The sequence below is a fragment of the Sphaerodactylus townsendi genome, linkage group LG02, assembly GCF_021028975.2.
Source record: "Sphaerodactylus townsendi isolate TG3544 linkage group LG02, MPM_Stown_v2.3, whole genome shotgun sequence".
Lineage (NCBI taxonomy): Eukaryota > Metazoa > Chordata > Lepidosauria > Squamata > Sphaerodactylidae > Sphaerodactylus > Sphaerodactylus townsendi.
The window spans coordinates 56,788,576-56,815,173 of record NC_059426.1 but is presented as its reverse complement, the minus strand read 5'-3'; the positions used below and the strand labels follow the sequence as shown (position 1 = coordinate 56,815,173).

The window sequence follows — 26,598 nt, the reverse complement described above, 5'->3', positions numbered from 1 at the left end:
TAGTCCTGGCAGCTACAAAAGATGCTAAGCAATTGACATCAGGAAAAGAAATAAAAAATATGTCCATTACTTGTTTTCCAAATCCCATGCGTTCATCATCCAAATATGAACTTTTCCCCAGGAGACAATTTGGACTGCATACATTTAACAGGAATAATTTAAGACTAACGATGAGTAGAAGAGAAGTGTGATCTAAAACATAAGAACAGAAACTAAGCCAAGACAGTTATCATCCTTTGCGTACAATATATTATGCTAAAATTTCCTGACAGTAGTCCCTGATAATTTTGTCCATCTTTACCCTGAATGCATAAAAGTATTGTGATGGGTTGATTTTATCCCCCCAAGTTCCAGTTGCTGTCCGAGGGTGGAACCCCTTGGGCGAAGTCCCTATCCAATAATCACACCACACTTTTGGCTGGGGTAAATCAATTGGCCATAGCCATTCTTTTTTAATCAAGCAGAAGCATGAGGCCTAGCATGGGTCTTGATCTGATCATATAACATCACAGTGAAGCTCCCATGGGCGGATGCCCCATACTGGAGCTTTGTTCTGCTGTGGGGCTCTGCTGGGCAGACGCTCCTGGCAAGAGGTACTCCCCGGATGCCCTGTTCAGCAGGGCGGTTGCCCCTTGCCACTGTCAGCCTGAGGAGAAGTGATAGCTCCCTAGCTCTCCTCCCCTGGCCCTTCCAGATCAATACTCATGCGCCAAAACCGCCTATGGCTATGACAAGGTAGCATGCATTAACAAAGTCTTGCAAAGATAGGGAGAGGTGGGCGGGCAAATCGCTAGCCGGCTCAAACACATGGCTGGAACAAAGGAGGGCTTGGCCCTTTAAAGGCTCGGGCTAACCCTCCCCTTCCCTGATGTGGCCAGCGGACAGCCAGTGCACTGGCGCTTGGCCTGGCCTGACATGGCCATCCGTCTGCTTCCGCCCTTACTCGGGTCAGAATCAGAAACTCCGCCTTGCCCTCCCCAAGCGGCAACTGTGGCCCGTGGTGATTCACAGCCGTCTTTAGCTGTGTCATATGTGAAGAAAAGTAGAGCTCTCTAGCAAAAAGGTAATTTTCTTGCTCTTGTTACTAATCATGGCAACAAAATAGGGATTACTCTCTTGCTTAGAGGCTCCTCCTGCCATTCCCCTAGGTGTATTTGGCTGACCACCTCACAGGGTTGTTCTTTTTTGACCATGGCTGTGGTCTTTTAGAACATTCTTCCTGAAAAAGTGGAGATGGCCCTCATGTTGACCTGGTTCTGTAAACATTATTAGGTCAGGTTTATTCAGATTGGTCATTAGTGGTGATACAGGATCACATAGGGCTTATGCTGTGGAGGGTGTGGGGTTGTTTTATTGATATTATTGCTTCAATTGCCTTTTAGTTTTAATTTTTGTGTCGCTTGCTTAGTTGGCCTTTCTTGATTCACTGTCCTTTGTGGAAAATGCGAGGTATACGTTTTTTTAATAAACAAGATACAGCTTACATTTTTAATGCAACCTTCTGAAACAGGGTATCCTTAGAATATACAGGACTGGATCCCATATGAGATTTTCACAAATAGAAAGGGGCAGTTTTTGCCAATTCCCTGCTCTACCGCATTCCTCCATCGTCCTCCGCGTGCTTTCTCTTGGGGCTCCTTGTCTTCCAGAAGCAGCATTTCTGAAGATTTGATGCAGGAGGAGGTAGCTGGCCTAACAGATCAGGTGCCACAAGTATCATAAACAGAAAGAGGTTTGGGGAACTAATGGACAGGAACAAGAGGCATTATAGACCTGGTTGTAGCATGAGATAGAACTGAAGACATGTTTGCTGTTCAGCTCAGTGGCCTAAAACCAAGTCTTCAGGAAGGTAGAAGTGATTATTGAAGCACTGTCTGTACCATTTAATGTCACTGGTCGAATCCCCACTTGAAATTTGCATTTTGGAGCACTTTCCTTACAGGGAAATGATTGTTGGGTTTGTTGTTGCTTTTGTAAAAAAACCCATCTTTTTCTTTCCTGATAGGTGCTTGGCTGGATTCGGAATGGAGAGTCAATGCTCAACGCCAGCCTTGTCAATGCAAGTTCCCTGTCAGAAGCTGAGCAGCTCCAGAGAGAGCATGAGCAGTTCCAACTGGCTATAGAGGTAAAAGCAACACCATATTTGTGTTCTCCTTTGCCTATGTAAAAAAGAAAGTTGAGGTTGAATTATGGGCATAAACTACAAATGGTGATAAAAAGGAAGGAAGGAAGGAAGGAAGGAAGGAAGGAAGGAAGGAAGGAAGGAAGGAAGGAAGGAAGGAAGGAAGGAAGGAAGGAGGGAGGGAGGGAGGAAGGAAGGAAGGAAGGAGGGAGGGAGGGAGGGAGGGAGGGAGGGAGGTTTTTTTCATCCTATCTATGGTGAGCCTAGGACTGGAATGAATTACTTCCTGACTGGCAGCATACATTTTACGATTCATGAAAAAGCTGCCCATTCTGCTCAGCCAAATCAAAGTTCATGAACAATTAATGTGAAGGTAGGAATGCATAGTTATTTTCAGAATATGACACTGCATAACATAGCTGCACATCCCTCCATATTGAAGCATGTTATGCTTTGATGGCCCACACTGCTGACAGACATCTCTGCTGTTCTTGCAGGTCTGGCTTGCCTGGGGAGGGGGACAAATAGGTAAAGGGAGAATTTCAAAGAAATATATTTCAAAGCTTTGTTTTGTTTTGTTTTGATTTATTTCAGCAAAGTAAAGGTTAAAGGTTCAGACAGACACTATCTGTAGAATAGATCATGTGAGACCCAAAAAAGTGTGCAGTGAGCATGAACTACATCATATATTTTCTTAGTACTAAATCTGCGGCTTTTATAGAGCACTGTTGTTATGTGTTTTCAACATAATTTCAGAAATCTGCTATGTTTACTCAGTATCACACAACTCCTGTTTATTTTTTAATTCAAAAGAAGTTTGGATTTCTACCCCACCCCTTTCTCTCCTTTAAGGAGATTCAATAGGGCTTACAAACTCCTTTCCTTTCCTCCCCCCACAACAGACACCTTGTGGAGTAGGTGGAGCTGAGAGAGTTCAGAGAGAACTGTGACTACCCCAAAGTCACCCAGCAGCCATCACGTGTAGGAGAAGGAAACAAATCTGGTTCACCAGATTAAAGTTCACATGTTCTTAACCATGCTGGGTGTTTTTTAAACATTTTTTTAAACATGACACTGAAAGCTGTTTTTGCAGTTCCCATATAAGGAATTCTGAGTGAAAACTGATATTTTTGAATGTCCAGTTAAAATGCATCATCTAGCCATTAGGCCAATCAAAGTGCAGGATGCCATAGCCAATCAGGTGGCTTCTCCTGTACCTAGGCCTTTATGCCTCACTCTGAATGTAAACAATGCAGACAGATCTGTGCTTTTAAAAACACATTTCTCTGTAGTCTGTCACATGGGACATCCTCAATTAGATGTTTCAATGCAGAGTTCTTTTCTAGAGAGGTATTGATAATCTTTCAGTGGGCACCACAAGCTCAGCTATGCTAACTGCAGCCAAATGTCCTGAAGGGGAATGAAGAGTACAGCATCCAGCAGAAGAGAATTTGTATCGTTTGGCAGACTCCACATCTTGGCAGCATTAACCAGGCCCCTCTATAGAAGCAGGATACCTAGTGCTATAGAAGCAGGATACCTAGCACAGCCTGCTGCACTCCAGAGATACTTATACTTGGCTTTATTTATTTATTTATTTTTAGATGTATACCCCGCCCATCCCCGAAGGACTCAGGGCGGCAACAACACGATAAAACTAATACAATAAAATAGACTAAATATTTAAAATACAACTATATAACAAATCAACGTATCGATGGCAACTTAACCCCCACTAACCCCTGGGAGGCCAGTAATAGTAAAACTCAGCCCAGCTGGCCCCTAAACGCCTGGTGGAAGACTCTTGCAGGCCCTGCTGAAAGAACACAAGTCCCACAGGGCCCTGATTTCACTCGGGAGCCCATTCCCCCAGGTTGGGGCCAGGACCCTAAAAACCACACAGTGAGATGCAAATTCTCATGCTGCCGAAGGGAGTAGAAAAGTTTGCTCAGGGGAAATGCATGATCAAATCCTGATAGTGTTGGAAGACTCAGCATTATACTGGTAGATTTGCAAAAGCACACGATGGATCACCAGATACCTCGTTGCTGATCTGGGGGTTTCTTTGCAAATCCTTTAATGTCTATTTTTAAAAACATGCCTCTCCAGAAGCATCTGGGCAGTCAAGTCCTACTGTTGGTACCCGAGCATTTCTATTAATGCTCCTTATAATTCATTCTACCCTCTTTTTCAGGGGCAGTCTTAGTGATTCTGTGGCCCTAGGCAACAGTCCAATAGTTGACTCACCAAAAATCAGTGGATGCAGTGGGTTGGGTGGCTACAGGACAGCATGCGAATATCCTCTGTAGGATGCTGAGGGCCCTCTATCCCACCCTATGGCTAATTTTCCTGACACTACATAAGTCATGCCCCTCACCTCTGTTGTCACAGCCATAGCAGAGATGCAGCTGGCAATCAGGGCAACTCAGTGGTTGAAGGCCCCCCAGTGAGGTGGGGGGTTGGAGATGCTGCCCCATAGCTAAAATGATTTATGCTCTAACTTTGTTGATTTGTTTGTTGCATTCTTCATGTTGTCCTGTTTGATATATTACAAGAACAGAAGCTGATTTTATTATCCAGGTGTTACGTTCTAAAAGTGAGTGTGCTTCTGAGAACAACAGCTTGTACTATGGTTCCTCCTGGTTACCATGCTCATAGTTCCCTTTTTTAAAATGGGAGTAATATTGTCTTACCTTAGTAATTTTAGCAATTTTAACTGTATTTCTTAACCTTGTTTTGTTTTAAAATTTTGTCCCGTTTTATATGCCAATAAAGGCTTGTGTTGTTGTGTTAATATTGTCTTACCTCCTGAGGTTGTTGTGAGAAAGGATAACAAAGATTCAAAAACACTGTTTAATTCACTATTTAATTCGTCTGTCATGAAGCTGTGAGAACAATATTCAGTGAAAATGCTAAATGAAGAAGCTGGATTGTGGAACGTGCTCTAAAACAATATTTCACTCTCTCATATTTTCATGCTCACACCTTTGCTTCACCTCTGTTTACCATATGGCTGGCACATCTGTACAAATCTCTCTTTCCTCCCCTCATACACAGTCCCTCTTTCATGCCACTTCCTTGCAGAAGACACACCAGAGTGCCCTCCAGGTGCAGCAGAAAGCTGAGGTGCTGCTACAGGCTGGGCATTATGATGCTGACGCCATCAGAGAATGCGCAGAAAAGGTGGCAATGCACTGGCAGCAGCTCATGCTGAAGATGGAGGACAGGCTGAAGCTGGTTAATGCATCCGTTGCTTTTTATAAAACATCAGAACAGGTGAGCGGAATTCCTTACCTCTGCGACGATGTATTGCTGTAACACATTCTTTAGAGGGTGCTTCCTAACCTCATTGAACTTGTGGAAACTGTTGGAGACCAGATAGTAAGTGCTGCCAGAAAACGGCTGCCGCAGAGTATGAGACCAATCACAAAAAGGCTGCTATGGGGGTTAGGTCCAATCACATAAAATGTTCCATGAAATGTTGGGAAGTCCCAAGCCAGGCATTTTCTTATGTTGGAGGTAGACATTTCAATAAAGGCTCACTGCAGACCCAAAGATGAGGCCTCCTAGGCTCTTCTGAAGCACCTTTTTTCCAAAGAGGAGGTGGAGGAAAGTTTAATAATAATAGGTGAATGCATTGTTACCTTAGGACCACCTTTGGTTAAGTTTACTATTCTCTACCAAAAGATCTTAGGAGATTTGAGAATTCATCTGCCATTTCCCAGGCTATCTTTGTTTTGGAATGCTCCTTTTGAGTACTGGTGCCTACCTAGTTCTGTCCCCAAGGCACTAGGACTTAAGCAGAGCATTCTAGAACAAAGATGGTCCAGGAAATGGCAGATTAATTCACAAATTTCCAGAGATCTTTTGGTGGAACAGAGTATAGCAATCCTGAGTTATGGCTTTACATTTTGTTTTATGTTTCAATATATTTAATTTTGTGTATTTCATCTATGTCGTTAGCCATCATAAGGAGGAAATACTGCTATTAAATATTTTAAATAAATAATTAAAGCTTGTATATGCTTTATATATAACTAAGCTGATTTTGTATACTTCTGGAAGTATCATCGGAGACTGAACTATTATATTCTGGCTCATTCCTTAGGTTTGCAGTGTGCTGGAGAGTTTGGAGCAAGAGTACCGAAGAGATGAAGATTGGTGCGGAGGCCGGGATAAGCTTGGGCCAGCATCTGAGATAGATCACGTCATCCCCTTAATCAGCAAACATTTGGAACAGAAGGAAGCCTTTCTCAAGGTTTATGTTTATTCAGTTTCTCAGTAGATGGTCTTTTCTTATGCCCTATAAGTGACTGACAGCGCCATCCTGTGCAGAGTTACTCCCATCTGAGCTCAGGATTGCGCTTCTAGTCATTTAAAAGCAGCTGAGCTGAGCAGTACTCCTGTGGGGGACTTTTTTTTTGCAATAAAGCAGGTAATGTTCTACATGTTAGCATATCCTTGTGGGGGAAAAGCATCTTTATATATGATGTTATGGGTGTCATAAATAAAAACATGATTTGTGTAATCCAAATTAACTTTTTTGTATTGCCTTCCAGAATGAATTGCCTGTACAGTCTTTCTTCACAATTTTTATTTGTTTTTATTTATTATTTGATTTGTTCACCACTCTTTACAGTAATCAGTAAAACAATGTGTAAAACAACAATAAATAACTTCCATGGCAGAATAAAACTGAAGTACTCTTGTGGACTCCTGATACTGTGAACAAAATGATGACTCTAAATCATGTCATTTGGTCTAGCTCCAAAATCTCATTTTTCTTCTCTAACATAGATTGCAGCTGCACACATATAGCATGTAGGGGAGAGTGGGGCTTGGGCCTGAATCTCCATTTCAGAGGAACTTGGGTTTCAGGACTAAAGGACTATTTGGTTGGTTGAACCTGACTAGATAAGGCAGCTAGGCTAAACCAGGAATGTAGATGGTGGAAATTAGCAGCCTTTCCCTCTCTGGCACACAGTAGCTCCCCACTTCAGTCAGCAAGCCATAGTTTACACACACATTTGAAAGTGCTCCTAATCCATTCCCTGTTGGATGTAGCAATGTCTAATGTGCAAAGGAACTGAGATGAAGATCCAGCATTTAGTGACCCCTCTGTCCTTTTGTGTCAGGTCTAACATCATAAGAACATAAGAACATAAGAACAAGCCAGCTGGATCAGACCAGAGTCCATCTAGTCCAGCTCTCTGCTACTCGCAGTGGCCCACCAGGTGCCTTTGGGAGTTCACATGTAGGATGTGAAAGCAATGGCCTTCTGTGGCTGTTGCTCCCGAGCACCCTGGACTGTTAAAAGGCATTTGCAATCTCAGATCAAGGGAGGATCAAGATTGGTAGCCATAAATCGACTTCTCCTCCATAAATCTGTCCAAGCCCCTTTTAAAGCTATCCAGGTTAGTGGCCATCACCACCTCCTGTGGCAGCATTATTCCAAGCACCAATCTGCGTTATGCGTGAAGAAGTGTTTCCGCGCGTAAGTTCTAATTCTTCCCCCCAGCATTTTCAATAGATATGCCCCTGGTTCTAGTGTTAGAGAAAAGAGAGAAAAATTTCTCTCTGTCAGCATTTTTCTACCCGTGCATAATTTTATAGACTTCAATCATATCCCCCCTCAGACGTCTCCTCTCCAAACTAAAGAGTCCCAAACGCTGCAGCCTTTCCTCATAAGGAAGGTGCTGCAGTCCCTCAATCATCCTCGTCGCCCTTCTCTGCACTTTTTCTATCTCTTCAATATCCTTTTTGAGATGTGGCGACCAGAACTAGGCTACAATGCTCCAGGAGTGGGGAGTCGCACCACAGCTTTATATAAGGGCATGACAATCTTTGCAGTTTTATTCTCAATTCCTTTCCTAATTATCCCCAGCATAGAGTTTGCCTTTTTCACATCCTTCTTCTTCTTAGAAGTTAGTTGCAGAGACTGTTCCTAGCTAGCAAGCTATCTATCTCTCTTCCCTGTCCTAAATTAAGTTGCTACTAAGCATTTACCTTTTACCCTTTTAATCAGTGTGTTATCCAATTCTCTGTGCGGTAAACTCCAACATCTCCCACCCCCCAGTTTGGTTTACGGATCACGTAATAATATCATTTTGAAAGACTGTGTTCCGGAAGAAATCAACTGACACCTCTTGGAATAAAGATCAACATATATCATCCTCCCTTAGAGGAGGTTTATGCTTACTATTTGGTTTATTTTTCTGCTGGCATCAGCTCATTTTTCCACATGACATTTTTCTCTCATCCGGCAGACCATCCGCTCAGTGATGGATGTGTGTGACAGCAATCTGAGGTTCCCTCATTGTTTTCTTATGCATGTCAATACCCTTGGGAGGTCAGATGGGAAAAGAAGTTCATGTCACAGTTCGGCTGTTTCTTCAGTAGTTTATTCTTTTTTGCTGCATATCAAAAGGTTAACAGTGGTGCCACATATGTGTGTTGTGTTTGCTGCTCACAGGCCTGCACTCTAGCACGAAGGAATGCCGAAGTGTTTCTCAAGTACATTCATCGAAACAATGTCAGCATGCCAGGGGTGGTGAGCCATACAAGGGGACCTGAGCAACAAGTTAAAGGTTGGTATGTTCTTCCAATGATGGCAAGTTGACATACTAATTGAGTATGCTTGGACTATTTGCAGATGTCTGCTACTGTTGAATTAAATGTAGTAAATATTTGCTGTAAAGGATAGAGGAAAGCACTGGCTCATTTGACATACAAGGACATATTAAAATCCTTATTCGGGGGCGGGTGCTGAATCCACTGGTGGAAGCAGCATGGGCTTCCACTGGCAGAAATGCCCTCCCTGGGGCACCTTCCCTGGCAGAAGGGTGAAACTGCTGGCAAAAGACTGCCTCTGGCCTCCCCCAATGCTGGGACACAGCAGGGGACACTCCTCTGCATCCCAGCAACTCTGCTGCCGCCAGCACAATGAGGGTGGTCCATGGGTGTGACCGGGGGAGGAGTCGATACTAATCAACTTTCTCCCAGCCATTCACTGGTTAATGGCAGTGGTGAGGCATTCAAATTTATGCAACTCATTTGGTTCATATTAAGTCTATTGAGTCCCATAGAGGTGTCTCAGCGGCAGGGAGGTTGTTTTGTTTTGCAAGCCTCCCTGTGCTGCTGGGAAGCTTGACTGAGATTGGTGGGGCAGCGCAGTCACAGCACCACCACCACCACCTACCTCACTGCTTGGATGGGGCTGCCAGTTATCAAGAGGGCTTTCATGGCATTTGGATCTGTTATAGTCAGGATTCCAGTCCTCCCCTTGCCTTCCGAGACAACCCAGAATTGAAATTCACAACACAAATTCCTTGTCACAGAGATCAGGGCCTTCATTTCTTTTTAGCTTCCTAATCAATTTCACCAGTGACCACTTGGACTACCTCCTTATTCTAGCCTCTTTCACATGATCAAAAGAACATGGTATGGTGTGGTAATGATACATTCTTGGGGAAGTCTGAGGTAATGAATCCGGCATTCTCTCGTGTGTTGTTAATATATGCCCTACAATTCTGTGAGGTGCTGATAAAAAAAGTGAGCCAAAGTAAATCTGCAGAACTAAGCCATTTCTCATCTGTGATTGGATTATTTCTAAAGCTGTAGAAAAGAGCAGATTAACAGCAGTGTAGTAATTATATAGTTTGGTACTGCTTGCTGTATACAGTGAGGTACTGGCTAGTATTAACAAGATTGTAAATGCTCTAGGTTGCATAAAATCCACACTCAAGAAATGTTCTTTTTTATTTATGCTGTCCTTCTGTGTCCAAGAAGATATATGGACCCCTAATTCAACCAGGTTCTTAAAGTATAATTTTAGGGATGGAGTGAAGACTTACTAAATTGTGTGGGACTGTTGAGATTTGGTTTGTTTGTTTGTTTGCTTGCTTGTTTGTTTCTTTATACCACTCTCCACCCACCAAAGTGGGGCTCAGAGCAGCTCACAGATATAGTACGTACAAGTTGAAACATAAATAGTACATACAAAATAAAAAATACATAACAATAAAATATAGATTAATAAAGCACTGTACTGGCACCTGAATAGTCAGTCCAATTACACAGGCCAAAGCAGCCTTCAGGTGGAGAAATATTCTGCTCTCCAGTAGTTGAAAAAAACAATGATAGAAGAAAGAGAAAATACAGTTACTAGCCATAGCGCTAGGGGGGAGCAGGTGGAATAAGTACTAAATACGAAGCCAGTGGCCATTATCTCAAAGAGTGGGAAGTTGATTCTCTCAATTAGAAGAGTAATGTTTTATGCCTAATAAAGGTTTTTGGATTGGATTGGAGTAATGTTGCCCTCAGCCATAATGTTGCCCTCAGTGGAACATCTTGGGCTTAAAATCCCGGCAGAATTAAGGAGAGCTCCCACAGGTTCTGGTGTCTTTGGACAGAGAGTTGCATCAGGCAGGGGCCACCACTGAAAAGGCCCTGGCCCGGGTCCTGGTCCTGGACAACTTTATTTTATTTTATTCTTTGATACCCCATCCTTTCCCGACTCAAAGGCTAGGCTCAAGGCAGCTAACAATTTTTAAAAATATCAAGTACACCATGTAATAGATAATAAAATCATATATAAAACAATCATTTCAAGCTAAACAATGATCAATCAATAAAATCATCTAGCGTTCTTTTAAAAATCCTATGGTGCTGGCTTCTATTCAGTATAATTGACACTGCCATTTAAAGTAACTCCATATAATCTAAAACCAGTGGTGGGATCCAAAAATTTTAGTAACAGGTTCCCATGGTGGTGGGATTCAAACTGTGGCGTAGCACTAATGGGGCTGGGTGGGGCACGATGGGGGCGTGGCGGGGCATTCCGGGGGCAGGGTATTTCTGGGCGGGGCTGTGGCAAGGACGCAGCTGCTGCGCCGGTCCTTGGGCGGGAAACAAATGCACACAGGCGCAGGCTGCCACGCATGCCGGTGCCCCTCCTGCTAGACTGCTTCAAGTTCTGCGTGCTACTGCTGAGAGGAGGGGCGTAACTAAGGCAAAAATCACATGCAAAATCACCAATTAGTAACCCCATCTCAGCACACACAAATAATTAGTAACCTACTCTTGGGAACCTGTGAGAACCTGCTGGATCCCACCTCTGTCTAAAACTATCATCTTCCTTCCATCTCCTTTTTAAAGAGCAGTCTGACAGAGAAAGACTAGCAGAGAAAGAAATGAGGGGAATGTTCAGGGAAGTTCTTTCATGCAAGCCCTTCTAACATCCATTTCAGTGAAAGTTGTGCCAAAACCAGTGGCAAAGCTGCAATGGGGTGGGGGCGCCACACCCAGGGCGCATGCCATTGGCATCACAGGGGGTGGAAAATCACCCACAGAACTCCCTCCCCAGGGGTGAGGCATGGGTGGGGGGGGGGGGCGCACGCAGGCAGGTTGTGCCCCTGGTGCAGTTTTCTCTCCCTCCTTCCTGGCCAGAACCTCCCAGTGAATATTATGTTGTAGTAATGGGTATAAGAAGTGTGTTCATTTGGATTTTCCATATTGCGAGCTGTCCTTTCTCTGTATCTGAAAATATCTTGATGGAAAGTCCTAATTTCAAGGCAGGATCTGAAGGTACATGATACAACAACTATACAGATCTTGGATGATTAGCACTTGGAATATACTTGGACACCCTATGTGTGCCTGTTGTATTGGAAGTAAGAATGGCTATTATGTGGATTAAACCTTCTGAAAATATGTTTTCAGATGTGGGAATGATATGAGGAACACATTAATAACTTGTAACACCATTTACCGCCTGAATACAGGCATCTTTCTAAGTAAGGCTTGCTTGGGAAACTTCAAAGAGCTAAAATTAATAGTCCTTTTATATCTATCATTGATGTGCTTTTAAGATTGTGTGTCCAGTCCAGATCTGAAGCATCGTTTATAGAGTTCCAAATATATATTACAAAATTTAACAGAAAGTGGATATTTACTCTCCAATCCCCTACTGATGATGTAAAATAGTTCTTTACAAAGTTCAGTTGAATTGCTGGCATTTAAACATTTCTAGCAATCCATCTTGTAAGGTCTTTTTGTTGTTTGTCATCCTGCTGCTTGATTTTAAAAAGCATGGTCTAAGATGCTCTGTGCTAAGGATTCTGTATTGAGAAGGTAGGATATTTTTGGCATTGACTAATGTCCACACATACTTTCAGTACTATTCGAAGCACTTTATTGTCGAAAGCTTTCACGGCCAGAATCACTGGGGTGCTGTGTGGTTTCCAGGCTGTATGGCCATGTTCTAGCAGCGATGTCAGGAGAGAATGCTGCTAGAACACGGCCATACAGCCCGGAAACCACACAGCACCCCATTCTAAGCACTATTCTAAGTATTATTCACATCCTTCTAAGTCCCTTGAAGTCACTAGGCCTTAGAAAAATGTAACCGTGCTTAGGATTTCCCTGCTAGTGAGCCTCTTATGCTGGCAAATGCCCAGGACAGCTGTTTTGCGTCTTTAAAAATGATCTGAAGAACTTCCCGGGAGGGAGCACGTATTGGTGTGGTGAAGAAGCGAGGTGAATTTACATCAAATTATGTCTGCTTTCACTGACCAAACTTCTAAAGATAACAAACAACCCTTCTGTTCCTCCACAGCTATTCTGAGTGAGCTACTGCAGAGGGAAAACAGAGTTCTTCATTTCTGGACGCTGAAAAAACGGAGACTAGATCAGTGCCAGCAGTACGTGGTCTTTGAGCGCAGTGCTAAACAGGTAGCTTAAGAAAACACTCCTGTCACTTCTTCCGTGCTTGTTAAGGCTGATGGCTACTGAGGGACTGCTTAATCGATTTGTTGAGGGTGTGGATTATAGGCCAGGGAATGCAAATATTGTTTTATGAGTCCCAAGGTTCAGTCTTTTTCATCATTCCAGGCTGCAGAAGCCTCTGGAGAGTGGCCTTCAAGACCTCCTAAGCTAGAACTGACAGTGGGGGTTGATTTAATAGTATATTCAACTCTGGCCCCAGCCTGGTGGGACTCTCTTTCATGTGATACCTGGGCCCTGTGGGATCTGATGCAGGCCTGCATGGCCTGCAAGACTGAGTTGTTCTGCAGAACTGATTGGTCAGGAATAAATAAAAGTCAAACAAATGTTAAAAAATAAAATAGCCAAATTGCCATCCAGAGATCACATTTTACTTTCAACAATGCACATGAAGCAGAAATCCTTGCTGTTACTCCTCCTATTCTATTCTTTCTTGAAACCTGAAGCTAACTCTTTTCTGTCATAAGCTCTGGGACAAGATTGAAGTCCAACTGACTTGAGCAGATGTGGGAGAAAATACAGTCTGATTCTTACCGCTTTCTAAGCCCATTGATTTCAATAGATTTATCAGGGTGTAACTCTTCTTAAGGCTGCAGTAATAGTTTGTTGCACCAAAACTGGAAGTTTTGTGACTCCATAATGACAAACAAATCAATTATAGCATAAACTCCTGTGGGATTCTGCCCAGTTTTCATGCAATGGCTTTGCTATAATGAATTATGCAACTTGTGCTATAATAAATTTGTTGCTCCTTAAGCTGCCCCAAGACTCTTTTATTTCAAATGTGTAAGGAGACCCATGAAGAAACAGGGTGAAAAGGACAGCAGTGACAAAATCTCCTGGTACACTAATATTGTCAAAGATAAACGTGTAATATCTGGGTTACATCTTGGCAGCCGTCTTAATTATTGGATGACCTCATTTTCTGCTTGAACCTACAGGGGATATATCCAACAGCAAAGTTTCCCAGGCCTTCCATTTAGACACGGTGGTAGGCCAGTGAAATTGCACTACATAATCTGGAGGAAAGTCATGTACCTCAGCACACCCTTGTTCTCATATTGAAAACTGTTTGGTGTGCACTGGAGAACCCATTCCAGTACCTGTCAGTCATGGGAATGACCAAGTCAGTGTACGCTGAAGAATCCACTTGCCACTGAATGGAGCAGGTGGAGAGTTCTGATGTGATAGCACTTTGGATCCTTTCTGCATAAATATATCTGATTGTTTAGGGCAGGGGCTGATTGGGAATTAGGGATTAGGGGCAGCCCTAAACAATCAGATGGCAGGGGCTGATGGGAATTGTAGTCCACAAACATCTGGAGTGCCATAGGTTGGCCACCCCTGATAGGGCAATTCACAATCTGTTCTCCAGACTATATTGTCATTTCCTTGATTGCAGCACCTTGTAAAATTTGTATTTGGGATTCTCCTGCTATTTTTTTTCATAAACAGATTATCTTTGAATTGCACTAGAATTTAGATTGTCCATTTTGAAGCATGTCCATGGACACTTGTAGCCTAGACACAATCAACCTATTTTTCTTTTCCTTTTTTTGTTGTTTAATGCTTTCCCACTCACAGGCCTTGGACTGGATCCAAGAATCGGGAGAGTATTATCTCTCTACTCATAACTCCACAGGGGAATCTGCAGAAGAAACTCAGGAACTTCTGAAAGAATATGTGGAATTCAAAGTACCTGCCAAGGTAAACTACTTTTTTGTTTAAAAGCATCATGAGCTTTAGAGATGTATTACACAATAATCTAAATATATGTTTGATTTTGGAAATCGCTATCAAGAGCTCTAACCTAAACTGAAATTTTCAGTTTTATAAGAAGGGGGTGGGGCTGTGGCTCGGTGAAAACGCATCTGCTTTGGATGCATAAGCACCCAGGTTCAATCCCTGCCACATCCCGTAAAAAAAGAACTGGCTACTAGTTAAAAGACCTGTCCCTGGAGAGTCAATGTCAGTCTGGCCTTGAAAGACCAACCTGGTATAGGGCAGATTTGTGTGTCTGTATTCAGCAAAACAACAAATGGTATATGAACAAGCTGCAGGCAAGAGATTGTCGTGTCTTTCAATTATTGCAGCAGCAGTGCAGTTTTGCGTTAACCTCTCCATGATGCTGTAGAATACATGATACATCAGCCTTAAGCTAAGCAGATGATTGTTTTTGTCCATTCTTGGGTAGTAGACTTCTTGATAAACGTCTGGAAGTTGCATGATGGGAAAAAGCAAGATTTAAATCCAATAAATAAATGTTAAAAGAGTTGAGTTGAGAAGAGTCCATTATTTAAGTCACATACATGTTTGTATTTTAGAGAAGGAAATACTTAACAACTGTAAGAGCTAAAAAAAATCTCACTTGTTTGGAGTTCTATGACTGAGATCTGAAGAGCTACTTAGGATAATAGAAGATGCTTGTGCTAACATTGGTGGATGCTACATGGCATTTGTATGATAGGCTACAGTCGTTATAAAGAAACCGGTTTTCCTTTTTCCCATTCACATGTGTACCCTTCACCCATTCAGGCAGCAATTGTGCCCATGGAAACAATCCGGGTTGCTTTCACACCTTTGTACAGAGACACTTCTCTCTCTTTTTAAAAAATTCCCTTCAACACATGCATAGCTGGGCAGGGATACAGAAATGAACCCCCGTAGCCATGCCGATTGTCCCATAGTCAGATTGGCTGCACCTATGTAGCTCCGCATGGGCAACACACAAAAGAAAAAAGAAAAGGGACCTCCCTGCAACAGCCGGGCAATCATGAACGTGTTGCTGCGGATTGATCATACTCGCTGCCACAAGGAGAAAACATCCTTGGGGGACTTTGTACATTGTCATGTGCTCAGAGAATCTGCCCACAAGATACTGGGTGACCTGCACAGAGTGGTGGGCGGGCGAATTCTCCCTGACAGTGATGGCACTGAACCTAAAGTGAACAGGCGGAAGGGAGAGATTTAAAAGGGCACAGACTTTTAGATAGCTTGTTAATTGAAACGTTTTTCTGCCTGTCTCCAAAGGTCTCAGGTATTTTTTAATGTTAGTGATATTTGTGAAGGACATGAGGTCCCTATGGCTGCTTTAGGAATGAAAGCTGAACATAATGTTCATAGAAAAAAATGATGACCAAATAACTCTCTTTTGGGCAGCAAACCAAGGAGAAAGTGAAGCTTCTAATTCAGCTGGCTGATAGCTTCGTAGAGAAAGGACATACGCATGCCACTGAAATTAGAAAATGGGTTACCACTGTCGACAAATGCTATCGGGACTTCTCGTTGAGGATGGGGAAATATCGCTACTCTTTGGAGAAAGCTCTTGGAATCAATACAGAGGTACTGTAAGTCGCATGTTTTGCTGAGATACCTTGAACAAGCAAGAGCCCTGAGAAGCAGTAGGCTATGAGAAAATTTTCTTATGATGTACCCAGCAATGGCTTGGCTGGACAAGTAGGTCACCTAACATGGGGTTGTTGTTTTTTACCTAAGAGTAAATGCAAGACAATACTACAGGTGGTTGGGTGGGTGGGCGGTTAAACTACTTCAGAAGTTCCTACAAATGTAAGGGGAGATCCGTTCACATTCAAATCATCAATTCATGTGGACTGATCAGTCGTTACAAAATAGGAGCATAAGCATAAGCATAAGCATAAGCATTTTATTGTCATTGTGCACGCACAACGAAATTTACAGCAGCATTCCTCGATGCACACAATTTCAGACTCATACAATTTCAGACTCATGCAATTTCAGACTCATACATCATCATCCTCCACCCATCCCTACATAGGGCAATGGGCAATGTTGAATGAGAAGAACACCTCAAATCAACTAGTCCAGGGGATATGTCACTGTTGATGGCTCCAGACTTTATTGAGCTGCACGCTGGCTTTTCTCCTTAGGCTTGTGTATCTATATTCATCTCTTAATGTAAATGCTGAACTTGTATCCCAGAGCAATGAATGAACAACTGGCATCCTGGACCAGAGCCTCTTTGCAGTTCATCCATTCTGCTGTAGCCAGTAGCCATTAGTTTTGTGGACTGAAGAGCTTAACAACGTGGGGAATGTGAACCACCTCAAACAAATACATAACTACAGACAACCAAATATGTTTTTGTAATTCGTTATAGTAAATATTAATAAAGTAAAATTTAATTGTAGACAATGTATTAGTGAAGACTAAATCTTTCCAATGTATCTGGTGCCTTTTCACTTATTGGCTAGTATACTGAAAGGCAGAAGTCAGTTTATCAGTTGGGCAGAATAATGGGTTAAATACTACCAAGCATTTCTGCAGATATAAAAGGGGGGATATTCACCGATTCCTCTTTCCTACTGTTCTTGGGAGGTCCTCTCTCCTGTATGAGTAGTATTTAGGGTTTTTTTTAAAAAAAATCTCACTCAAAATCCCTTATGTAAGGAGAAAGTTTTAGCAGGATCCCAGCCTCTGGCCTATGGGTTTTTTTTCCTATTTTCCATAAGTGAAAGGACTAGATATTAATTTACTTGCTGAATGTCTCACTGAGCCTCTATGGCTCTCTCCTATGGCATTGTCACAATCTTTGGGAAGCAATCCCATTCTTAAAATCAGCTCCAAGGCTGTAAGAGAAGAGAAAGTGATGAGTGAGTTAGCGGTAGATGGAAAAGATTGGAATTCTCTAGTCTTCTTTCTCCATTCCCAGTTAAATCTGATGTCCTTTAGTTACTTATTAACTACCAGATGCAGTTGGTCTTTTCATATCTCTCCCTGACACTATTGGCATTCTTTTCATCTCTTCCACTTTGTAAAACTGCCGACTTTTACAAAGCAGAGGAATATGTTTAAAATCCATGTCACAATCGTTTTCAGGATAACAAGGATCTGGAGTTGGACATCATTCCAGCAAGTCTGTCAGATCGTGAGGTGAAGTTACGTGATGCCAATCATGAGGCTAATGAAGAAAAAAGGAAGTCAGCCAGAAAGAAAGAGTAAGTGGCGAGAAGCAGGGGCCTCAGCATCCTATTACATGAAGGGCAAACAAGCACTAGTTTCAACTTGACAAGCCCACCCGTTTGTGAGGCGGGTGAGATGTCATGTTTGATACATTTGTACTGTCTGTTGGATGTAAATAAGACCGTGTGATTGCAGTGATTACAAAGAATCTCAGTCATGAATCCACTTCTGATTAATTAAAAATATAATTGTGTTGTATAATTGTATCTTTGGCAGTAACTAGCGACAGATGCTCTTGAAAAAAAAATATTCAGAGTATCAGACAATTGCTTTTATGGATGTTTATCAACCATGATGTCTTATCCTTTCTGTGATACTTTTGCTATGCAAGACATCCCCTTTTGACAACTTCCTCTGAGGACCAGTTCACTTTTGAGTGATTGATGTGGTTCTGATTCAGCCTGGAAGTGAGTGGATTCAGTTTTATGACCCAGAGTTTTCCCACAGAAATAAACCAATTGATCTATCTCCTTTGGCTTTGTGTGCAAATGCCCCATTGATCGGTTATAATCTGTATTTACTGAACTGGTTGTTAGTAAGGGAATCTGGATAACATGACAAGCATTACACTGTGTGTGTAGATGAGTATGTATGTTATGTGTTTATGTATATTTATTACAACTTACAACTGAAAGTGATTTGCAGTATAGGTCTTTGTGTCTGTATAACAGGTAAAATCCTGCCCAGGATTTCCATGGATAGGAGGGGGAGTAATTGTCATAAATTTCTCCCTCCTGCTGCAGATCTCTTAACTCATCCTTATGCTGTTTTTGAGGTCTTCTGTTCCCCACCAGTCAGGTTTGGGGAGCATTTGAAGATGTAATGGGGGGAGGAGGAGAGAAAGTTGCACTTGGCTGATGGAAATCCCTTCTGTTAGCAGAAAATCTCACTGAGTCCAAGCCTCTGTTCATTTATCAAGATGAGAATCACAGTTTATACCAGTGATTCTCAACCTTCCTAATGCCGCAACCCTTTAATACAGCCCCTCATGTTGTGGTGACCCCCAACCCTAACATTTATCCATTTTACAGATGGAGAACACTGATGCAGAGAGTCTTAGGCAACCCATGTGAAAGGGTTGTTCGACCCCCAAAGGGGTCCCGACCCTCAGGTTGAGAACCACTGGTTTATACTATCACAATGAGATTTACTGAGTTTGTACTTATTCTTGGTTCCAGATTGCCAAGCACATCTTTAAATCACATAGCTTTAACAAGATAACTACAATACGCAGCACTTCAAACAGAACAAAATATCTTTTCAATAAGCAAGCACATTAATGGGTGGGAAATAATGTGGATTGAGGTGAGAAGTGTTTATGCAAGTTAGCAAAAGGGTCTGGTTTTCCTAGTGTACATTTTAAATGTATATTTAAATGTATTTGGATGTGGCTCTTTAATGCTTTTACTTTCCTTGGCCCCTTCCTTTCTTCCCTCATAAGTGAGGGACTTCATATATTATGAGAAGTAGCAGACACTGGACTGGCAAGGATGCAGGCTTGTTGTAATTATGGATGTGCAATATGGAGTTCTTGAGCTGAAGATGCACATGCACATTGCTGGTTCAGGTTGTTACTGTGATCTCCAAAAATGTAAATATAAACTAGGAATTCTTGGGAATGAAGAACTCTCTTCCCTCAAACAATCTGTGTTTCCTTCCCTTGTTCTGCTGCTTACTAGCACCTGCTCGTGTTTTTCTTCGAATCTGCTTATTTCCTGGTCAGTGACACTTCTCCTTTCCAATCAGATCCTTGCAAGAGTCTTCAGAGCACTCACAGCCAATCAGCTTTGAAGACAAGCTGCAGAAAACCTTAGTTGTCCATTCCTCTTTCTTTTGTGGGGGCAGAGCCCTTTTTTCTTTGTAAATGGCCAACACCATTTCCCACCAGTAGGAATCAATGAAGAGAAGTGCACCTGCTCTGACAGGCACCTACTTTGGACCCCTTGACCCAGTTTGCTTGGAATTTGCGGAGGTGCATATTAGAGGGAGGACTGTGTTCTGTGCGAACGTGGCACCATTATCTTTATAAACAGCTGCCCTGACCTTCCAATAGATTCTCTATTGAAAGTAATGGTTAGTTCAGTTTATTTACAGTCATTTGACAAGCAGATCTATTGGAAGTAATGGTCTTGAACCTCCAGAAACCCCCACCCTCCAAAAAATATACAGATTTGAATCCTGAACCAGAGATAATGGTAACATTTTCCCACCAGAACCCCATATACAAAATTTTAACAAAATCTTTCTCAGCTCATACCCGCTTTTTTGTAACATGTTAAGTGGTTTTCTGTCTATATCCATTGGATTATTTTTGCAATATGGTTTTCCTGCAGAGCTTTTCAAGTATTCTTTCCTTAGTGATACTATACATGTTTGAGCTAATAAAAACTAGCATTATGAACAGATAAATATACTATTCTGTGTACACATTGACTTAGTCTTTCTTCTCTTAGATTCATCATGGCTGAACTGCTTCAGACTGAGAAGGCATATGTCAGGGATTTACATGAATGTTTAGAGGTATGTTGTCTAATGAAAGGAATGGAGTGTTCCTTCAAATGTATTTCTCATACCTGCTGTTCATTTTAAAGCTTGTAAATTCCTGTGACTTAACCAATAGGTCAAACCTTAAAAGCAGTTATGATATTGCGGCCTTTATTTCCACTGTTGGAGGGTTTTGGAGAACATGAACTGGTCAGAACATTACAGCAGATGAGGTTGATTATGGAAATTCTCTGTGATGTTCAAGCTGCCATTGTACCCTGGCATTTGATGGACAAAGACCTAGTACATTTGTATATACCCTAAGAATCTATACACGCACAAACATATTACTTTCCACACAGGCAAAAAGGAATGGATGTGGATAGGTTTGTATGTTAGGTTTTTAGTGACTGTGAAGGAATATGTGGTGCTGGAGCTGTTATACTTGGGACAGAAAATAACACTCCAACTGGACCTCCAAAAAAGTATACGCATGGCAAGACAAAATGAAAAACCCACAGACACAATGTGAACTCACTTGACCTTTGAACTGTCTGGAGTTCAAAGCAAGTGCACATATATTTGTTTATATATGTTGTTTGCTGTTGTCTAAATGTCAGCATTCCGGATGCACTGAGATTTCTGTTGTCACTGGTACATCTGCCATCTTTTTTTTTCTTGACTGGTATGAACTGTTTCTGATTTAAATTTTAGAACCTCCCATGTTTCTTGCATTCTGTGTTTTGGGTAAGAAAACAGGGAGATCTGTCTTTGTGTTGTCCTACCCTGTGTTTAAAAACTGCTTTTGTCTTCCAGACGTACCTTTGGGAGATGACAAGTGGAGTGGAGGAGATACCCCCGGGGATCCTTAACAGAGAGCACATAATTTTCGGCAACATCCAGGAGATTTATGACTTTCATAATAAGTATGTTTTCTTGAATATTTTCAGAAAGGTCCCCGTATAGAAGCATCCTCTAATTCTTTAGGACTTCAAATACGTGCTAAGAACAGGTGCTGAAGTATGTGGCAGAGAGGAGAATTGTGCCATAAACGCCAATCCGGGAAAGATTTGTTTGGGCTAACCTACATACAAACTTCTTCAGGAGGGAGACAGCTTCCATAGTTTGATTTCAGTGTCCAGAAGTAACCTTTGATGTGGTTTGCTGTGTTGATCCTCCCACAGTGCAGCCCTAAGCAAAGTCACACCATTCTAAGTCCATAGAAGTGAGCTCAGAAAACTGTAACTGTAATTAAGATTGCACAGACATGACAAGACTTTCCACCCTAGTGATGGACACTTAGGAATGTCCTAGGTTAGCACAGGAACTCTCTGGCTCATTCCGCACATGCAGAATAATGCACTTTCAAACTGCTTTCAGTGCTCTTTGAAGCTGTGCGGAATGGCAAAATCCACTTGCAAACAGTTGTGAAAGTGGTTGGAAAACGCATTATTTTGCATGTGCGGAAGGGGCCTCTGAGTATTCGAAATTTGACCCAGTTAGGCTTGGCAGTTACCAGCCCAAAGTGGCTTCTTCCCAGGCAGGTGTGGGCCTCTGTAGTTCAGCTCTCACTTAGTGGCTTCCATTTGGCTTACTTTGAAATCTTTATTAAAATAAAATTTTCAGCTGAAGTAAAATTCTATGCAAATTTTAAGCAAAATATCTTGAGCAAAGCTTCTGTAGAGATTTCTGTAGAGAATTTCTGTTAGAAATTTTGAAGGAAATTTAAAATGCTTTCATAATGAGCTAACCTTATTTGATGGGGAAAATCTATGACTGAACCTTCTGATTTTATTTATGTTTAGTTTATATGACTGTTTGAATGGTCGAAGAAGGGCTGTTAAACCATTTCTCTCTAAGCCGTTTCCCTGGTTTAAATTACCCACAAAAGTTGTCATGAGGGTCCAAGTGCTGATAGCATCAGGGGGTAATTTAGATGAGGGGACGGTACATGTCCCAGAACTTGAACCCCCAGAACTTGTCCCAGACTTCTCGGAACATGGGAAGCCTCTGCAAGTATGGGGATGTACCACAAGTATGAAATGCTGATTGCCCTGTTCATCATTAAAAGTGTGAAACTATGTTAGAGCTCTGACCACATGTCTCCTACATTGTGAGGGACTGAACCCTGAGATTGATACAATTTTCTCAGGGTGGTTTTCACATGCTTTTTAATCCCCTACCAAAGCAAAGTTCTCAGTGAATTTGGCTGGTTTTTTCAGGTGAAATAGACATGGGAATGTTTCATCATTCCCATGTCTATACCAGCTGCATACTGTTCCACAAGTGTTGGAGAAAGTAAACCCAAATGGTTACCTTGTTATGTGAAGCTGGATAAATTGGAATGAGGTGAAGGAAAAAGATAGCATATTGTAACTAACTGGAGTCCTTTGTCTTACTTTTTCAGCATTTTTTTGAAAGAACTAGAAAAATATGAACAGCTCCCTGAAGACGTGGGCCACTGCTTTGTCACTTGGGTAATAATCCTTTCCATGGCATCATTTATTAGTAGGTGTTTTAACCACTCAAAAAGAGTGAAGGGTGAGTTTAAGTGGTCCAAGATAGTATAAACCTTTCAGGCAGTTTTTCTCCAACTGTAAATACAGTCATGTAATTATTTGCAAATAGTAGTTTGCAATTCACCACAGGATGTGTAACTTGTGCCAGCGGATGCTGAGGACCATGCTGCCCCTTGCAGGTTCAGGAAGTTGAGCGTCCCCAAAAAAGAATGAGATCAGATACTCTGAATGAGAAAGGTGGGGACCATTGAAATAAACTACAGTCTGTTCTAGTTTCTGAGTGTGTTAAATGTATGTTGAACGTGGGGCCCAAATGTAAAAATAGAAGCTACGTCTAGCTAAATGCAATATTTATGTAAAGACCATTGGAAATCTCAATTCTGGGTCTAACTAGCTTCTCAAAAACATTTAAATTTGGCCATCCACTCTGCTGTGTGAAAACCAAAGTGGCTAACTGTGCAATCATGTGCTTAGTTGCTCCAGAGGAAGCCCATTGATTTCCTCCCAAACTCTGCATAGAATTGCACTGTCAAACACATTATTCCTGTTGAAGCTTTTCAAAATCCTACCCATATCCATAATTGCTGCTGTATTTCAGTGCCAATGAAACCATGTTCAAAATGTGACCCAGGCCGCTTATTCACATGATTTTTCCAAACACTTACAGACACACATTTAGTTCTTGGCAACGACAATCACTGTTATCATAAACCACCTTGGGAGCTATTTAAGATTTAAAAGTGGCTCATAAATACAGACTTCAAATCAATAAATAAACCATGGTTATCTCCCATGTAACGTTGCTGTGGTTTCCCTGTAGCATCCTAACATTAAGCTCATATTTGGCTTGGTTTTGTTCCATTTGTCTTCAGTACTGCTCTCCTTGTTAGAGGGACTGACGTATAGCATATATTTATTCTGGGAAAGCTTTCCTAGAAATAATGCGAGAGCAGTGTTTGCTTATCTTGCTGTTTTTCTTCTCATCATTCTGTTTGTTTTCACAGGCAGATAAATTTCAGATGTATGTCACCTACTGCAAAAACAAGCCCGATTCCAGTCAGCTGATCCTGGAGCATGCCGGAACATTCTTCGATGTAAGCACTTATTGCTCCGCTCTGTCAGATGAGACAATGAGATCTGTTTCTCTTTGCTTCCCATTGCACCCTACCTTTTAAAGACTACTTTGTGGTTTTAATTTTTACCATGGCAGCCAGGGGATAATGAGGGAAGGAAGCTCAAGCCCCTAAGGCTGCTGGATAGGGTCTCACGGCATACAAATTAGCAATTTCCATGTTTAATTGCACTGATTGAAGCCTGGCCCCTTTCTTGTTGCATCATCCAGGAGACTCTTTGGCTGTGCCTTCTGGGCAGGCTCTGCCACAGTCATCCCACCTACTGCCCCTAGTGATGTCAGGCTACCAGGGGTCATCTTGGTCTCAGCCCCCATCACTCCCCTGTTCTCACAGGAGCTGCCAGCTGACCAAGGATGAGTTGTCAGCTCCTGACAGCAGATTTAAGCAACTTAATAGTGGGAGCAGGATAGTCTTTTAATACATAAAGACATGCTTCATTAATTCCATCATAGATCGATCTGTACTTTGGCTTGGTCCCTGCACTACTTAGCATAATTGTTCATCTAACCCTAAATTGGACATCTCCAATTACAAATGCAGTCCCTTGGCAGCCTTTCTACCTGGATGCAGCTGCTAGCACTTTATATGGTTTTATTCATTATGTGCCACTTATAAAATTGCCTCTATTTAATTCAATGTTTAGGACTTTTATCGTGAGCTAAGAATAAACAAAGATAATGAAGGGAATATTATTATTTTTAATTGGACAGAGTCCCACAGGACTCTTTTAGAATAATCCCTATCCCCTTGGTGAAAACATGTATGGCAATTAAATGTACTAACCAGCAGGTGGCATCTCAGCCCACTCAAACGTTTTCAGTGGGGATCTAACATTTTAACAGGTTTATGTGTCCAACAGAGTGTTGACAAAGTTTAAAAACCATGTGTTCGGCTAAGCTTTTCCAGCTAGAAACTTTTTTTTCCAGCTAGAAACAGTAAAACTTTGATGTTAAAGGCCCCTTTATGCTTTCCAAGTCAATAGGAATGTTTTTTGCTGATAAATGAGAATCCATTTTTGTGAAAAGAAGCTGACCTGCTTTGCATTTGGAGGGTTAAATCCTTCAGTAAACTTTGTTCTAACCACTTCTACAGTCATTTGGTCATTCTAATCTGGAGAACCAGGTTTGATTCCCCACCTCCACCTGAGTGGTGGAGGCTTATCTAGTGAACTAGATACATTTTGGCACTCCTACTTTCCTGCTGGGTGACCTTGGGCTAGTCGCAGTTCTTCAGAACTCTCAAAGCCCCACCTACCTCACAAGGTGTCTGTTGTGGGGAGAGGAATGGAAAGGAGTTTGTAAGTCACCTTGAGTCTCCTTACAGGAGAAAAAGATGGGGTATAAATCCAAACTCCTCCTTCTCCTCCTCCTCCTCCTCCTCCTCCTCCTCCTCCTCCTCTTCTTCTTCAAAAATGACTGCAGTTTTTTGTGGTCTGATTGGGATTTTTTTTAAAGTTTACAAATTGTTTTACAAATGCAGAGCAGAGAAAATCAGGAGGTTAAGATTTGGTGCTGGGGGGACAACCGTTTGGCTCTATTCTTAGCACTGAAAATTATTTTTTGAGCAGTGTAAACTAGAATTGAAAATCTAATATTAGGCATATCCCAGTCATTTGTGGGGTTGCCAGCTTCCAGATCCTCCAGAATTACAACTCGCCTCCAGACTACAGAGATTATTTTCCCTGGAGAAGATGAATATTTTGGATGGTGGACTGTATCGCATTGTACCCCACTGAGGTCCTTGTCTTTGCCAGGTTGTTAAGAGTATAACAGTCAAGAGCTAGAATCCCCTGTTCAAATTTCAGTTCATTCATGATCTCTTTGAATTGTATTAGATGAAGCAGTTATCTCTTAGAGAATAATTATATTGCTGTGCTTCACAAGGTGAGGGCATATGTTATACATGTGCTGGGAAATCAGACCCATTTGGGACTTCTCATTATCTGTACATGATGAAATGTGTTGGGTCATCTCAAGTTACAATCTAGTTACTGCTTTTCATGTTTATTTTTTTTTTAACTTGATCAGACTGCAGTTAGGAATTAATCATAGAATGGAGTGGTGAATTAGTTTACTATTGCAAGATGATCCCTCATATTAAGAACAGAGCAGAGCTCTCTTGTTTTGCTGGATGACATGTCTGTCCTATCACTGGACCAGATTATTTCTACATTCTACTTCCTAGGACAGTGGCGTAGCACCAATGAGGCCGGGGGGGGGGGGACCACGCCATGGGTGCATGCCGGGGGCATAGACAGGGTGTGGTAGGGGCCCAGGGTGTGTGCGTGCCCCAAGCACAGTTCCCCCTCCAAATGCAGTTCCCCCTTACTCTACCCCTGCCCTAGGGGCTGCGTCAGGGAAGAGGGTAGATCCACACACTTCACATATGAAATGAATCATTATGTGTCACGTTGCTTCTCCTGATTCCCTTCATATCTCCTATAGGAAAAGATGAGAGAAATGTGTTAGATCCGTGGTGGCGACCCTTTGGCACTCCAGATGTTATGGGAATTGATGGGAATTGTAGTCCATAACATCTGGAGTGCCAAAGGTTCGCC

The 26,598-nt window shown here is 42.0% G+C and overlaps 1 protein-coding gene across 10 annotated transcripts in view; it reads left to right on the top strand.

Moving 5' to 3' along the window:
- Positions 1 to 26,598, top strand: part of KALRN (kalirin RhoGEF kinase) — a 668,527-nt gene that overhangs the window by 469,725 nt on the left and 172,204 nt on the right. For 8 of the 10 annotated variants that reach the window (XR_007243596.1, XM_048485753.1, XM_048485746.1 and 5 more), the window contains 12 exons: positions 2,006 to 2,125; positions 5,180 to 5,398; positions 6,231 to 6,380; positions 8,595 to 8,709; positions 12,738 to 12,853; positions 14,489 to 14,611; positions 16,064 to 16,246; positions 17,762 to 17,880; positions 20,359 to 20,425; positions 21,206 to 21,315; positions 22,797 to 22,866; positions 23,913 to 24,002. Coding sequence is in view for 9 of the 10 variants with exons in the window: in XM_048485753.1 (XP_048341710.1) it covers positions 2,006 to 2,125; positions 5,180 to 5,398; positions 6,231 to 6,380; positions 8,595 to 8,709; positions 12,738 to 12,853; positions 14,489 to 14,611; positions 16,064 to 16,246; positions 17,762 to 17,880; positions 20,359 to 20,425; positions 21,206 to 21,315; positions 22,797 to 22,866; positions 23,913 to 24,002 (1,482 nt within the window). In the remaining variant the exon portion in view is untranslated. The remainder of the gene's footprint in view (positions 1 to 2,005; positions 2,126 to 5,179; positions 5,399 to 6,230; positions 6,381 to 8,594; positions 8,710 to 12,737; positions 12,854 to 14,488; positions 14,612 to 16,063; positions 16,247 to 17,761; positions 17,881 to 20,358; positions 20,426 to 21,205; positions 21,316 to 22,796; positions 22,867 to 23,912; positions 24,003 to 26,598) is intronic. The other 2 variants (XM_048485754.1, XM_048485747.1) reach the window with 1 other exon arrangement.